Genomic DNA, 14,357 nt, shown 5'->3' with positions numbered 1-14,357 from the left:
CCAAAGGAACTTCCTTCTTCCCTGAATTCTCCTGTTCTCATTGACCCACCTCTACTTCCTATCTGGTTGTCCCATCTATACTTCCTGCCTGGCTACTGTCCAGTCAGCGTTTTTTTAAAATATAATTGACAGAATACAGACCATTATCCCACACCACCCAGTTGGGCTGTAGAAATGGCTTAGCGGTTAAGAACACTGGCTGTTCTTCCAGAGGTCCTGAGTTCAATTCCCAGAAGCCACATGGTGACTCACAACCATCCATAATGAGATCTAGTGCCCTCTTCTGGCATTCAGGCAGAACCCTGTATACATAATAAATAAATCTTAAAAAAAAAAAAAAAAGACAAAGCCAGTCAAGACATAGTGGACAAGCCCTTGACTCCAGCACTCAAGACCAGGCAGATCTCTGAGTTTTAGGATAGCCAGGACTATACAGTAAGATCCTGTCTTTAAAAAAAAAAGAAAAATAACACAGTAAGCTAGCTCAGAAGTTAAAAGTCCTTACACCACAGGAACTGACAACCAACTCCTGTGAATTGTCCTCTATCCTCTAACTGCCAAACAAGAGCCATGTGTGAACACTGTAAAACAAACTAGAGAGCTCTGAAACCAATAGTTTGACGCCAACACACACAGTAGAACAAAATACAGAGCTTTAGAAACCAGTGGTTTGATGGTTGACAGTGTTGGTACACGCCTTTAATCACAGGACTCCGGAGGCAGAGGCAGACAGATCTCTGTGAGTTTGAGGCCAGACTGGTCTACAGAGCAAATTCCAGGACTGGCTCTAAAACTACAGAGAAACCCTGTCTCGGGGAGAAAAAAAAAAAGAAAGAAACCAATACTTTGAAATGTTTGAAACCCTGACAGAATGCCTTTGAAGAAAGACTGACAGACTAAGAAGGACTTAAGACTTATCAAGACAAGCCCCTGTGGTAGCTGCTTGGTAGGAATAGCCGAGCTATGCCACTCTTGACAGAAACTTTTCTGGAGACCCAAGATTCCAAGAAAAGAAATGCAAGTGCAGATAATAAATATGGACTGTGTGGCCTCTGCTGCAAGCACGCTCCTCTGCCTTTGTGACCCCAAAACAGCTTACACACAGGCGGGTGGGGGCTGTGGTCACTGAGAGTGGGCCTTTGCCAGCCCCTGGCCTAGGACTGTTTCACTGATTGATGTACACTCCCACACACTCTCGCTTGTCAGACATCCATCCAACCTGATGCTGGACCGGCTGAGCGGAAAGATCCTGCACATCGACTTCGGGGACTGTTTTGAGGTGACTGCTGCACAGCTAACCCCCCTGACTGTTCAGGCAGCTCCAGCTCCAAAGGCCTTTCCTTCCCCCTCCTCTTAGCCTCTAACCCCCTTGGGCAAGGACTCTCCCCCCACACCCTCTCAGAGAAAAGGGATCTCCATCCTCCCAACTATGTGCTGGCCAGGGTCAGGCAGTGAGCACTTGTCCTTTTTCTCTTCCCTGTTTTTGTTTTCTTAGTCATCTTTCAGCCCCTGAGATAGATAAATGCCCTCTTGCTGAATTCAGTAGGAACTCCTGAATGATGTCAGTCAGTGCATGCAATGAGAGAAGCCGCCCACCTTCCCCTGGCCTTAGCTAGAGGCCAGAACCTAACCATGGATTTGGCTTTTTCTTTAATGACCCATGTAGGTTGCTATGACCAGAGAGAAATTTCCAGAAAAGATTCCATTTAGACTAACAAGAATGTTGACCAATGCTATGGAGGTGAGTGGATCCTGGGTACACACTGATTTGAAATGGAGCCTTCTCTGAGGACAGACGTTAGCAGGTCCCCGTTACTGTGTTAGAAATGACCCTTTGGAGGTCAGCATTGCATGTTGTATGTGTCCTCACCCAGGTCTGTGCCCATGTCAGGGTGACAGGCCCTCCCTGCATGTTGTATTTGTACTGGCCCAGGTCTGTTCCCATGTGAGGATGACACAGGCCCTCCCTTGCCTTGGTCATACATAAGGCAGCAGTGAGCCACAGTTGGTAACTCCTGGCTGTGTGGCTCTGTCGCTCTTGCAGGTTACAGGTCTGGATGGCAACTACAGAACCACATGCCACACGGTGATGGAAGTGCTTCGGGAACACAAGGACAGTGTCATGGCTGTACTGGAAGCCTTCGTCTATGACCCTTTGCTGAACTGGAGGCTAATGGACAGTAAGCTTCAAATATGTGGGATGAATTCTTTATAAGTTCTAAGCCAGTCTGGGGGTATATAGGTATGTATGTATGTATGTGTGTGTGTATTGTGTATTTATGTATATTTGTATGTGTCCCAAAAACATTACAGAGCAGCTCTGGGGCTAGAGAGGATTTCCCGTATTTTTACGAGCTATAGAACACTCCCACTCTAGCCTTAGCTATTTAAATGAAGATTTTTTTTCTAGATAAACTGCACCTTCGTGAGTTTCATTTGTTTGGTCTGTAGTGTGGGAAGCTGGGATTTAGTAGGAAACACAGTTGTGATGTGAGGCTTCTGGTGCTCTGGGAGTAAACCGACACTCACCTTGTCTAAGTCAGGTCTGCAGTGGACAGTTTCTAGGCCCCAGATCCCAGCTCTTGCCCTTGGTTTTGAGTGATAGATCTTGTTCACTATTCAGCATGGCAGCTTTTGAAAAAAATTATGTTTCTATGATCATAAGGAAATACCTTTTCAACCAAGTTTCTTTCAAGTCACAGTCTGAAGTACTTCCTAACATTTAATTTCTTTTCCTAGCAAATACCAAAGGCAATAAGCGGTCTCGAACAAGGACAGACTCCTACTCTGCAGGCCAGTCAGTAGGTGGGTACATCCCAGGGAAGTTGGCAGACCCCTTTCCTCTGTCTCCAGAGTATTTGGTCATCTTACCTACATAGCAAGTTTGAGGTCAGCCTGGATTATGAGACCCAGTCTGAAAAAAAACAAAAAAGGGGGGCTATTAAGCCTGGGACCTGAGTTCAATTCCCAGAACCCATGTAAAAGGTAGAAGGAGAGACTGACCCATGAGGTTGATCATGTATGAACTGTAACATGTACTCTGTTGACAGAGGTTTTCTGTCCTACTCAGTAACCACAGTCGTTAAGTCCCAAAGAAATCACACAGAGGTCTACATTAACTGTAAACTGAATGGCCCATTAGCTTAGGCTTCTAGCCAGGTGGTGGTGGCACAAGCCTTTAATCCCAGCTCTTGGGAGGCAGAGGCAGGCCGGATCTCTATGAGTTCAAGGCCAGCATGGTCTACAAGAGCTAGTTCCAGGACAGGCTCCAAAGCAACACAGAGAAACCCTGTCTCAAAAAACAAGAAAAAAAGAAAAAAATCCTCTACAAGAGCTTAGGCTTATTAACTCTTATAACTTATATTAGCCCATTATTGTTTATGCTAGCCATGTGGCTCGGTACCTTATTCAGCAAGGCAGTCACATCTCACTTCTTCTGTGGCTTGGACAGGACTCCCAAAGGAACTTCCTTCTTCCCAGAATTCTCCTGTTCTCGTTGACCCGCCTCTACTTCCTGTCTAGTTGTCCTACCTATTCTTCCTGCCTGGCTACTGGCCAATCAATGTTTATTTAAAATATAATTCACAGGATACAGACCATTGTTCCATAGCACTTCCCCCACTTTTTGTTAAAAAACAAAAACAAAAAAAAAAAACCAAGAACTTTGAATCTAATATCCTTTGTTTAGCTTTTCTCCTGACCATTCTCCATAACAATTTATAACCAACATTCTAAACAAAGGAAAATATCCATAGCCCATTTTTTGGGAATGTGGTTGTAGTTTTCCAGGCTACTTCCTGCTGGTTGGGGTGGGGAGGGCACTGATAATCTTATGGAAACCTAAAGAAAATTTAGAATTATGATCAAGTCTTGACTGGAGTAAGTATCCTGTGAGGCTTGATCATCTCAGGCAGCATCTTGAATCTGTTCAGGATGTAGAACTCTGAATCTGAGCTATCTGTTCCTAACGAAGATTTCTCAGGTGGTCTTCCTTGATCAAACCTGATTTTTCTTAATTCAAAATGAATCCATAGCCTCTCATTTTCTCTGAAAACAAAAGCAAAACTTCTCCAAAGTACCATATCTTTTGACTTCAATTTTGAAGTCAAGGCATTTACAAAATATTTATCTTGGATTAAATCAGCAGCATTTATAAGCAAATATATTTTAGCAGCTGTTTCTCCTTCCTCAGCATTCAAACAATTTAAAGAGAACATAAAAACATACAGTATCCATATTCTCTGTGTAAATCATCTTTACATGGCTTTATTTTAACCTCTATTTCTTTTATTTTTAATTTTTGCCTTTTTGAGAGAGGGTATTTCTGTATATATTTGGCTATCCTGGAATTCACTTTGTAGACCAGGCTGTCCTTGAACCCACAGAGATCTGCCTGCCTCTGCCTCCAAAATGCTGGGATTAAAAGTTGTGTGCCACTACACCTTAAACTCACAGAGGTCTGCCCGCCTCTGTCTCCCAAGTGTTGGGGTTAAAGGTGTGTGCCACCATACCCAACTACTCTCTTTCTTTTTTATTTTAAGGACTTTAACCTTTAGCCTGCATATATTTTTTAACACACTGTAAACTGTTTAGGGGTTTTCTTCGTCTTTGACTCTCTCTTTACTGTATATCTCTTTTTCTGACCACATGAGTCTATTTGCTAAGAAATATGGCTAAGGTTAAAGCCCATTTCTTAGCTTTCTGAGATTCCAGCCTTATGGCAGAGGTACTGGCTGTAGCCATGTTTATTGCTACAACTCTATGGCATTTCAAGGTCCCTGCCAGCAAGCAAGCTGCAGCAGTCTGCTCACAAACCACACTCTAATGCTCTGTAGTCATACCTTCTGTCTGAAAGAGTCAGTTTGCACTGGCAGAATGGCCCAGAAAGCCAGCATTTTAAAATGATGCAGCTTTTTTCTTGCTATGGCTGAAAACCAAAAAACATGCGGTCAGCTTTTCATTGACACCAAATGGTATTTTGTGGCAGGGCCTCTTAAAAGAGCTGCAAGGTTTTATATCTAAAGCTGAGTCAGGAAGCCTCTCTTAAATGAGAGTGCTTGCCTCTAGCAAGCAGAGCCCACCTGAGAAAATGCTGCTATCGATAAGCCATGCTTAACTCTATTCTTTTTTTTTTAAAGATTTATTTATTTATTATGTGTACAGCATTCCTTCCACATGTGCCCGCCATGACAGAAGGGGGCGCCAGGTCTCATTATAGATGGCTGTGAGCCACCATGTGGTTGCTGGGAATTGAACTCAGGACCTCTGGAAGAGCAGTCAGTGCTCTTAACCACTGAGCCATCTCTCCAGCCCTTAACTCTATTCTTTTCTGTATAGAATTATTTTCCAAGCTCTCTCAGGCTTTCTGTGGGTGCAATTGTCCACGTGGGCGCCAGTGCTCCTCTCCCACACATCATACATACATTCACAATTATAGGCTGACTTTTCTCTCCTGCCTGCCAGTTCCCAAATAACCACACTGAGACTTACTTTTAATTATGAATGCTCAACCAATAGCTTAGGCTTATTACTAACTAGCTCTTACATTTTAAGTTAACCCGTAATTCTTATCTATGCTCTGCCACATGGCAGTACCTTTTACAACATGGCAAATCCATCTCGCTTCTCTCCATGTCTCCTCGCAACTCCTGAAACTCCTCCCCTTTCTTCTTCGTGCTCTCTTTTTTTCTGCATATCCCACCTAACCTCTACCTGTCCAGCTATTGGCCAGCCAGCTTTGTTATTAGCCCAATCACAGTGACATATATTCACACAGTGGAAAGGAATATTCTGTATTTCTCCCTTTTATTTTAATTAAAAAGTAAGGTTTCAGCTTTAACATAGTAAAATTATAAACAACAAAAACAGTTCTCAAGTAAGAATTACAGTTATATACAATAGTTATATACAAATAATAAATTTTTAAAGAATTAGAAACTAATTACTTTATAGTACTCTTTTTTAAATCTTTAATCATTGCTTTTTTATTTTGGTGCAGGAGAATTGTCTGTATTCTGTCAATCATGTTTTAAATAAACGCTGATTGGCCAGGCAGGAGGTGTAGGTGGGAAAACCAGACAGGAAGTGGAAATGATGCAAGGAGAGCAGGAGAATTCTGGGGAGGAGGAAGCTGGTTCCTCCCACTCCTACCTAGACCACCGAAGCAGCAGTATGTGATCTGCCCCATTGAAAAAGGTACTGAGCCACATGGATAAAATAGATCAGAAAAATGGGTTAATCAAGATGTGAGAGTTAGCTAATAAGTAGCCTGACCTAGTGAGCCAATCAGCTTCTAACTTACAGAGACCTCTGTGTGATTTTTCTCTGTGACTAAATAGCTGTGGGAACCGGGCAGGACAGATACCCCAACAAGCAAGGCCCCTCATGTTATATTATTTGTATGTGTTTTGCCTGCATGTATGTCTGTGCATTTCATGAATGCCTGGAGGAGACCAGAAGAAGGTGTTTGAGCCCCTGGATTTGGAATTACAGATGATTGTGAGCTACCATGAGGGTGGTGGGAATCAAACCCATGTCTTACAAAAGAGCTACTCTTTCCTGACGTCAGTGCTAAAGATGTAGCTTAGGGGAGTGCTTGCCTAGTATGAATGAAACCCTGAGTTTTATCCCCAAGACAGCTCAGTGGGTAATGGGTAAGGGTGCTTATGCCTACTCTGACCCCTAAGATTGAACTCCTGGACACAGCAAAAGGAGAGAAACAACTTCTCAAAGTTGTCCTCTGACCTCCCATATATGCTTGGTCCCTCCAACACACACATACACATAAACAAAGGTAATTTTTATTTAAAAAAGTATAGCAGGGCCGCAGCCCACGTGGCTGAGCGGTTAAGCGCTGCACACTCCGCGTTCGAGTCCCTGGTCCAGAGCTCCAGCAAACACTCTGCCTAATAAAAAATAAATAAATAAATAGCAGGGCTGGAGAGATGACTCAGCAGTTAGGAGCACATACTGCTTCTCCAGAGGTCCTGGGTTTGGTTCCCAGCACACTATGGTGGATCACAGCTGTCTGTAATCCCAGCTCCAGGAAGGTTCAACTCTTCTGGTCTCAGGCACCCATACCACACATATATGTGGACATGCCCATACACACATTCATACATATAATTTAAAATGAAATAAAAGAAAAATAAGAGTAATAGCCAGGTGTTGTGGCACATGGCTGTAATCCCAGCACTTGGGAGGTAGAGGCATGAGGACCTCTTTAACTACATGAGAAGTTTAAGGGCAGCCTCTGATATCTGAGACTTCTCAAAAGAAATTAGAGGACTGGGCAGTGGTTTGCGCACGCCTTTAATCCAAGCACTCGGGAGGCAGAGGCGTGTAACATGAAGGGCTGACTAGTTGGGGGTTTCTGACCTGCTCGGTACCCCGCAGTCAGCAAACCCCAAAGAAAATCACACAGAGGTCTCCATAAATTTTAAGCTGATTGGCCCATTAGCTCAAGCTACTTGTTAGCTCTTGTAGCTTATATTAACACATTTTTCTGATCTATTTTTGCCATATGGCTCGGTACCTTTTTCAGCTGGCAGATCACATCCTGCTTCCTCGGTGGTCTGCACAGGACTGGGGGAATCAGCTTCCTCCTTCCCAGAATTCTCCTGTTCTCATTGCATCATTTCTACTTCCTGTCTGGTTTTCCTGCCTATACTTCCTGCCTGGCAATCAGCATTTATTTAAAACATAATTGACAGAATACAGACAATTCTCCCACATCAGAGGCGGGTAGATCTCTTTGAGTTTGAGGCCTGCCTGCTCTAGAAGAGCTAGTTCCAGGACAGCCTCCAAAGCTACAGAGAAACCTTGTCTCAAAAAAGAAAGAAAGAAAGAAAGAAAGAAAGAAAGAAAGAAAGAAAGAAAGAAAGAAAGAAAGAAAGAAAGAAAGAAAGAAAAGAAAGAAAGAAAGAAAGAAAGAAAGAAAGAAAGAAAGAAATCAGAAAATAATGGTTTCTTAGTATTTGAATCTCCTACTAACTTCTACTAATTGAGGGTTTTTTTTGGTTTCTTTATCTTAGAAATTTTGGATGGTGTAGAACTTGGAGAACCAGCCCACAAGAAAGCAGGGACCACGGTGCCAGAATCCATTCACTCTTTCAGTAAGTCCACACTGAGGAGCTGCGGCAATGACAAGGCCATTGCACTGACAGTAGCTCCACTGTGCCACCAGAAAGGAAGTCGACAAGGCGAGCAACAGTGCTGCCTTGGAGAGGAAAGGGCCATGAATTCCGCAGTGCGTGCCGAGGACAGAGTCACATGCACAGGACGTGTTTCATAACAGCTGGGCAGCCTTGGACTTGTTGCTTCTACTCTTGTGTTTTTCAGTTGGAGATGGTTTGGTGAAACCAGAGGCCTTAAACAAGAAAGCTATTCAGATTATTAACAGGGTTCGAGATAAGCTTACTGGTGAGTGCTTGGGGCTAAAGGGACACAAAGCAAGCATGATATGGGAAGTGTTCTCTCAGTGGGTGGCCAGCCCCTGTCCTGGGAGTCAGTGCCATGTGGCTCCTGAGTGACTTCCAGGCACAGTGGAGCGCTCCTCTTCTTGCTGAAGACCCTTGGTCTCACTTGAGGTCTCTTAACCTCATTCACTCTGGGCACGAAGGAGGCTCTTTTGGAATCTGAATAGATTCCAGAACCAGCCAAACTTCATAGGCAAGTTACTGGCCTCGTGGTGAGATGCTGGAGGGTGCCTGACCATGTGGACTGCAGTGGAAGGATGGAAGAGGAGGCATGTTTGATTTTGGAAAGCAGCTGCCAATTCCTGCTGATCCTTTCTTCTGTTGGGAGGGTTATTACATGAGTAGGAGCCAGAAAGCCAGCAATCTTCCACACTCACTGACTGTGTGACCTCTGAACTCATTTCTCCATCTGAATGGCAAGAAGCCCTAACAGAGGATGTGAACATCTTAGGAAACAGGATTCCAGGCTCTGGGCCTCAGAGCCAGTCAGTTTTGTAGTCAGAGGTGCTTAATCAAGTACTTGTTTGTGCTAGATGCCAAAGGAGCCACAGCAGCAGAAAGAGACTGGCTTTCAGGGCTCAGAATCTAAGGGGGAACACTGTCACTGTACAGAGGAGAGTCATCTAAGGTTGTGTGCCTTGTGATGGCAGAGTTTAGTTTGGAAATTCCAGAAACATTCCCTAAGGACATAACTGGAGTTCAGGTTTACAAGAGGAATGTATTAGTTACTTGTCTGTTTGTGGTGGTAAGACGCCATGACCAAGGCAACTTTGTTTTGTTTGGTTTTGTTTTTTTGAGACAGGGTTTCACTGTGTAGCCCTGGATGTCCTGGAACTCACTCTGTAGACCAGGTTGGCTTTAGACTCACAGAGATCCACCTACCTCTGCCTCCCGAGTGCTGGGATTAAAGGCTAATGCCACTACCCCTGGCCAAGGTAACTTATAAAAGAAAGTGTTTATTTGGATCTGACAGCTCTGGGTGGTTAGTTTGAACCCACAACCCTGTGGTGGTGAGCGCAGCAGACAGGCAAACATGGCGCCTAAGCAGAAGCCGAGAGCTTGCATCTTGTTCCACAACCCTGAGGCAGACAGAGCTTACTGGAAATGAACAAAGCCCATCTCCATTGACACAAGGCCTCCAATACCACTGCACCTCCTAAACCTCCCAAAACAGTTCTACCAACTGCGGAGGGGGGGCAAGTACTCAAATATATGAGGACCATTCTCATTCAGACCCCCACTCCCCCGCAAGGAGTTAACTAGGAGGACACTGTTCCAGGCAGAAGGAGCAGTGTACACTAGAACCCTTTGATGAGAGTGGCGGCAAGAGAGAAGGTTCTAGGGCTAGCCTTGTGGCCTAGAAAAAACTGTGTTGACTGGCTGGACCAGGGCTCTAGTATCCAGGGAAGACAGCCACTGATGAAGACTTCAGATGTAAGAGATCTTGAGGGCAAACCAAAGGTTGTACTAGGAATGTAGCTCAATAGTAAAGTTCTTTTTTTTTTTAAAGTTTTTAATATTTATTTATTATGTATACAATATTCTGTCTGTGTGTATGTCTGCAGGCCAGAAGATGACAGCAGACCTCATTACAGATGGTTGTGAGCCACCATGTGGTTGCCGGGAATTGAACTCAGGACCTTTGGAAGAGCAGGCAATGCTCTTAACCACTGAGCCATCTCTCCAGCCCTCAATAGTAAAGTTCTTGCATGACACTCAGAAACCTAACTTAGAGCCCCAGTGTGGTGACTTTTTTTTTTTTTTGTGCTTTAACAAATAAAGCCTGAGGATCAGAGTGCAGAGCTAGCGACAGAGGCCAGGCAGTGGTGGCACATACCTTTAATCCCAGCACTAGGGAGGTAGAGACAAGAACGCTAGTACCACCCAAAAATGTAAAAACCCACAAAGACTGCTGTTGACATGTGAGGCATGAGAAGGTCAAAGGTGACTCCAGAACACTGGTATTCATCTGAGAGCTGTGTATAACCCTACGGCCAGACTAAAGTTGTTGAAGAGAATAAGATGAAGGCAAAGAAAATAAGATGTGGCAGAATTCTTGAGCAGCTTATGCAGGGAGGGAAGGACTAAGTAAGCAAAGTCGAGGCCTTTCTGGGCAGAAGTCCTGGGCACTGAGAGCTACCCTAGTGCTGGCTCGTGGCATGAAAAGACTCTCTGAGCTACACCCCATGTCTCATGGTACAAAAGGACTCTCTGACCGAGGTACACCCCGTGTCTCATTGTACAAAAGGACTCTCTGACTGAGCTACACCCCTATGTCTCAATTTTTTTTTCTCTACAAGGAAATAGGGATGTGTTTACAAAATTGAAAAGGCCATTGTGATGGTGCACACTTTTAATACCAACAGTCAGAAGGCAGAGGCAGATCTCAGTGAGTTCCAGGTCAGCCAGAGCTACATATATAGAGAGAGAACCTGTCTCAAAAAAATAATTAAAAAACCATGAAAGGACATAATCAAGGAAAGTTTGAACAAAGGCTAAGTACTCAGTACTTCAGACTTGTAGGAGAGCAGGACTGGACCCTGAGCACAGGGCAGGGTGATTGGAGGAGAGGAAGGAACTCCTGAGATGGGGAGAAGTGGGAATTGATGCCAGCTGCCCAAAACTAAAACATCGAGGGGGGGGGGGGGGCATCTGGCCAGGGTGAGAAGTAGAGAAGACTGGGGAGACTTTAACAGACCTGGCAGTACTAGAAAGGTGCTTTGCCAGCTAGGTGTGGTGGCTAACACCTGCATTCTAGAAGGTTACAAGGCGGGAAGGTTGCTGGGAATTTGAAGCTAGCTGGGCTGTACAATGAGTTCCAAGAGAACAAGGAACGGAATGGAGGAGAGGAGAGGGGAAGGGAGAGAAGAGAAAGAAACTGACTACAGCGGTAGACAACATGGGAAATCAGGAGAATTGGACATTCAAGATCAGCCTCAGCTACTTAATTCAGGCCATCTCTGACTGCCTAAGATCTCTCTCAAACTGTAACAACAAAATGGTTGGGCCTGGAGAGATGGCTCTGGTTAAGAGCAGGTGTTATCCTAGGATTCCCAGCCCCCATATGGTGGATCATGACCATCAGTGACTGTCACTGCAGTTCCAGACCTCTGAGGGCACACACAGTATACGTGCAGACACACAGGCAAAGCATTCATACATATAAAATTTTAAATTCTTTAAAAATAAACAAACAAAAAATCAGGCAGGTTTTCAAAGAAGCCGTGTTGGCTGGCCAGGCTGTCAAGTCTGTGAGGCCAGTGTCCCCACTGTCCAGTGGGAACACGGATGGCAGCCTGTGGGGCTCAAACTGGACGGCCTCATTCCCTCTTCAGATCAGATCTTGGAACCCCTCCATTAGCCACATCTCTGACGTCTTCACCGACTTTGAACTGGGTCTGTAATAAGAGACCCCTGTGCATGCAGGAGTGGTCTGTCTTTCCCGCTCCGGCAAGAATTGACTTCCTGTAGCTGCATAGACAGTGGGACCACACAGGAACATGGCGTTTGTTGATATCAGGTTCAGATGACAGTGTTTCTCCTTCCACTTCCTAGGTCGGGATTTCTCTCATGATGACACCTTGGATGTTCCAACCCAAGTGGAGCTGCTTATCAAGCAAGCAACATCCCATGAAAACCTCTGCCAGTGCTACATTGGCTGGTGAGCTTCATTGGCCGAGTGCAGTGGCACATGCCTCTAATCCCAGCACTGGGGATACAAGGGGCAAGGGAGGCAGATGTCTTCAGGGCCAGGGCAGCCAGAGCTACAGTGATGAAACACTGTCTTAAAAATAAACAAACAAGCAGTCAGCAAAGACAGTGTGGTGGAGTGGCCATACAGGGCAGTCAGACCTGGCTAATGTCTCTAGTTTACAAGTTTGTAGCTCTCAGAATGCTCCTTCTCTAACAGGAGAAACCTGAGAAATGCACATCTGTATTTAGAAGTTAAAACAGCTTTGAGAGCCATGGTCCAGAATGAGCAGGGTGCCCAATTGGTCGGTAGGTCTTTTGGATTTTTGTTGTCACTCCAGAGGTGCAGAAGGGCACAGGAGCCAGGGAGTGACAAGAGAGAATGGTGAGAGAAAAGGTTGAGAATCCTGGAGTGTCTGGGCAGGAATCAGTCGGGCCCTGGTCCCTCGGGACTCAGACCTGCTCTCTGCACGAGGGTAAAGCTTGGAAGACCTCTGATGACGACTGCCTTTGCTGTCCCCCTTCCTAGGTGTCCCTTCTGGTAACCGGAGCCTGGCAAACCACAGCATTTCCTCAGACACTTTTGTACCTTGGTCTGTGCTTCCAGTGGACTGAATCCAAGGGCATAAAGTTGGATTTTGTTAAATATTTTGAAATGTATATGAAAAGAACTACTGTATATTCAAAGTTGGTCTGAACCAACCTCCTAGCTGCTGTTGAAAAGATTGTCAGAAACACAAGGCTTGATTCAGTTCCCGGACAGTGAAACACAGAAATCCTACAGAAACCAAGCCTTCGATTTTGGGGGGGAAAGAAGATGGGTAACTGAAAAATACGGGTTTTGACTTGACTTACAAGAGAACTCATCACAAGCATTTCCTGCAGAAAAATATAGTCCATTCTCAACCCAGAGATAGTGGACTCAGCACGGTCAGGTAGGTCCGTGACCTGGAGAACACGGACCAGGGGCTCCAACACAGTGATGCAGACTTAAGCACTCCACCCATCCTGTTACCTCACCAGTCCCTGGGCAGCAGTGGCAACGTTTGCAGGATGGGCCAAAGTGGGTGAGAAGATCTGTCTTTCTGCTTGACCCCATGATGCTGATGTCACAAGATCTGACCTTCCAGGAGGGCAGTTTGCTCAGACACCAGGCCACCGCGTGTGAGCAGGTGTGCTGCAGATCCCAGTGCAGAGGGGGTGCATTGTCCCCGCTGTGTTGGAAGAGGGATGAGTACGTTGTGTTTGGAGCAGGGGCTCACAACACAAGTGCTGTCGTGGAGGTGCTGATCACAGAGGGATAGACACACTAGAATAGGTCGGGAACTCTGAGCAAAGCAAATATCCAACTAAATACACAAAAGTATAAAGTGAAGCCACATCTAGACACCATGTTGTATCTGAGTAATTTTTGTGCCAATAAATGACATCAGAATTTTAAAAACATGTATATATATGTATGTGTGTGTGTGTGTGTATATGTATGTATGTATGTATATGACTGGCTCTTATTAGTAATTCTTTTATAAATTCTGTCACTGGGGATACAACTCAGTGGTAGGCCACTAGCTAATAGGCAGTGGCCCAAGGTTTCTTTCCCAGGCTCGCACAAAAGAAAAAGGGATCCAGGCAAGGAAGTCTACATCATTACTTTCCAGCATTAGAGAGGCCAAGATGGGGAATCGGAATCAGAGGCAGGCTTGAATCTCAAGATCCAGGACAGCCAGGGCTAAAGAGAAACCTGTCTTGAAAAAACAATTTATATATGTGTGTATATATGACACATGTCATTTTAGTTATATATGTATGTATATGTATGGCACATGATCAGACGTCCATGTCGACCAGAAGAAGTCATCTGCCCACTGCCAGCTTGAGTTACAGGTAGTTATGAATCTCAGTACTAGGTGCTATGGTCCTCTAGAAAAAAAAGGAGTGTTTTTAACTGCTGAGACCTCTCTCTTCTCTCCTCACCCAGGTTTTAGTTTTGTGTGTGTGCGTGTGGTTTTTCGAGACAGGGTTTCTTTGTAACTTTGGAATCTGTCCTGGAACTAGCTCTTTCAGACCAGGCTGGCCTGGAACTCACAGAGATCGTCTGTGTCTGCCTCCCGAGTGCTGGGATTAAAGGCGTGAGCCACCACCGCCCGGCCCCACCCAGTTTTTTGTTGTTGTTTGTTTTTAACTTTACGT

The 14,357-nt window shown here is 45.0% G+C and overlaps 1 protein-coding gene across 2 annotated transcripts in view; it reads left to right on the top strand.

The window, feature by feature from the left end:
- Nucleotides 1-13,611, top strand: part of Mtor (mechanistic target of rapamycin kinase) — a 115,758-nt gene extending 102,147 nt beyond the window's left edge. For both annotated transcript variants that reach the window (XM_048461655.2, XM_085690292.2), the window contains exons 51-58: nt 1,207-1,279; nt 1,667-1,741; nt 2,045-2,180; nt 2,740-2,805; nt 8,034-8,114; nt 8,341-8,421; nt 12,033-12,138; nt 12,697-13,611. In XM_048461655.2, the coding sequence (XP_048317612.1) occupies nt 1,207-1,279; nt 1,667-1,741; nt 2,045-2,180; nt 2,740-2,805; nt 8,034-8,114; nt 8,341-8,421; nt 12,033-12,138; nt 12,697-12,712 (634 nt within the window). In that variant the 3' untranslated portion in view covers nt 12,713-13,611. The remainder of the gene's footprint in view (nt 1-1,206; nt 1,280-1,666; nt 1,742-2,044; nt 2,181-2,739; nt 2,806-8,033; nt 8,115-8,340; nt 8,422-12,032; nt 12,139-12,696) is intronic.
- The last annotated feature ends 746 nt before the right edge of the window (nt 13,612-14,357 follow it).

Source organism: Myodes glareolus, chromosome 6, assembly GCF_982192425.1.
Source record: "Myodes glareolus chromosome 6, mMyoGla1.1, whole genome shotgun sequence".
Lineage (NCBI taxonomy): Eukaryota > Metazoa > Chordata > Mammalia > Rodentia > Cricetidae > Myodes > Myodes glareolus.
Note: the sequence above shows the minus strand (reverse complement) of the source record. Positions and strands in the feature narration are given on the sequence as shown.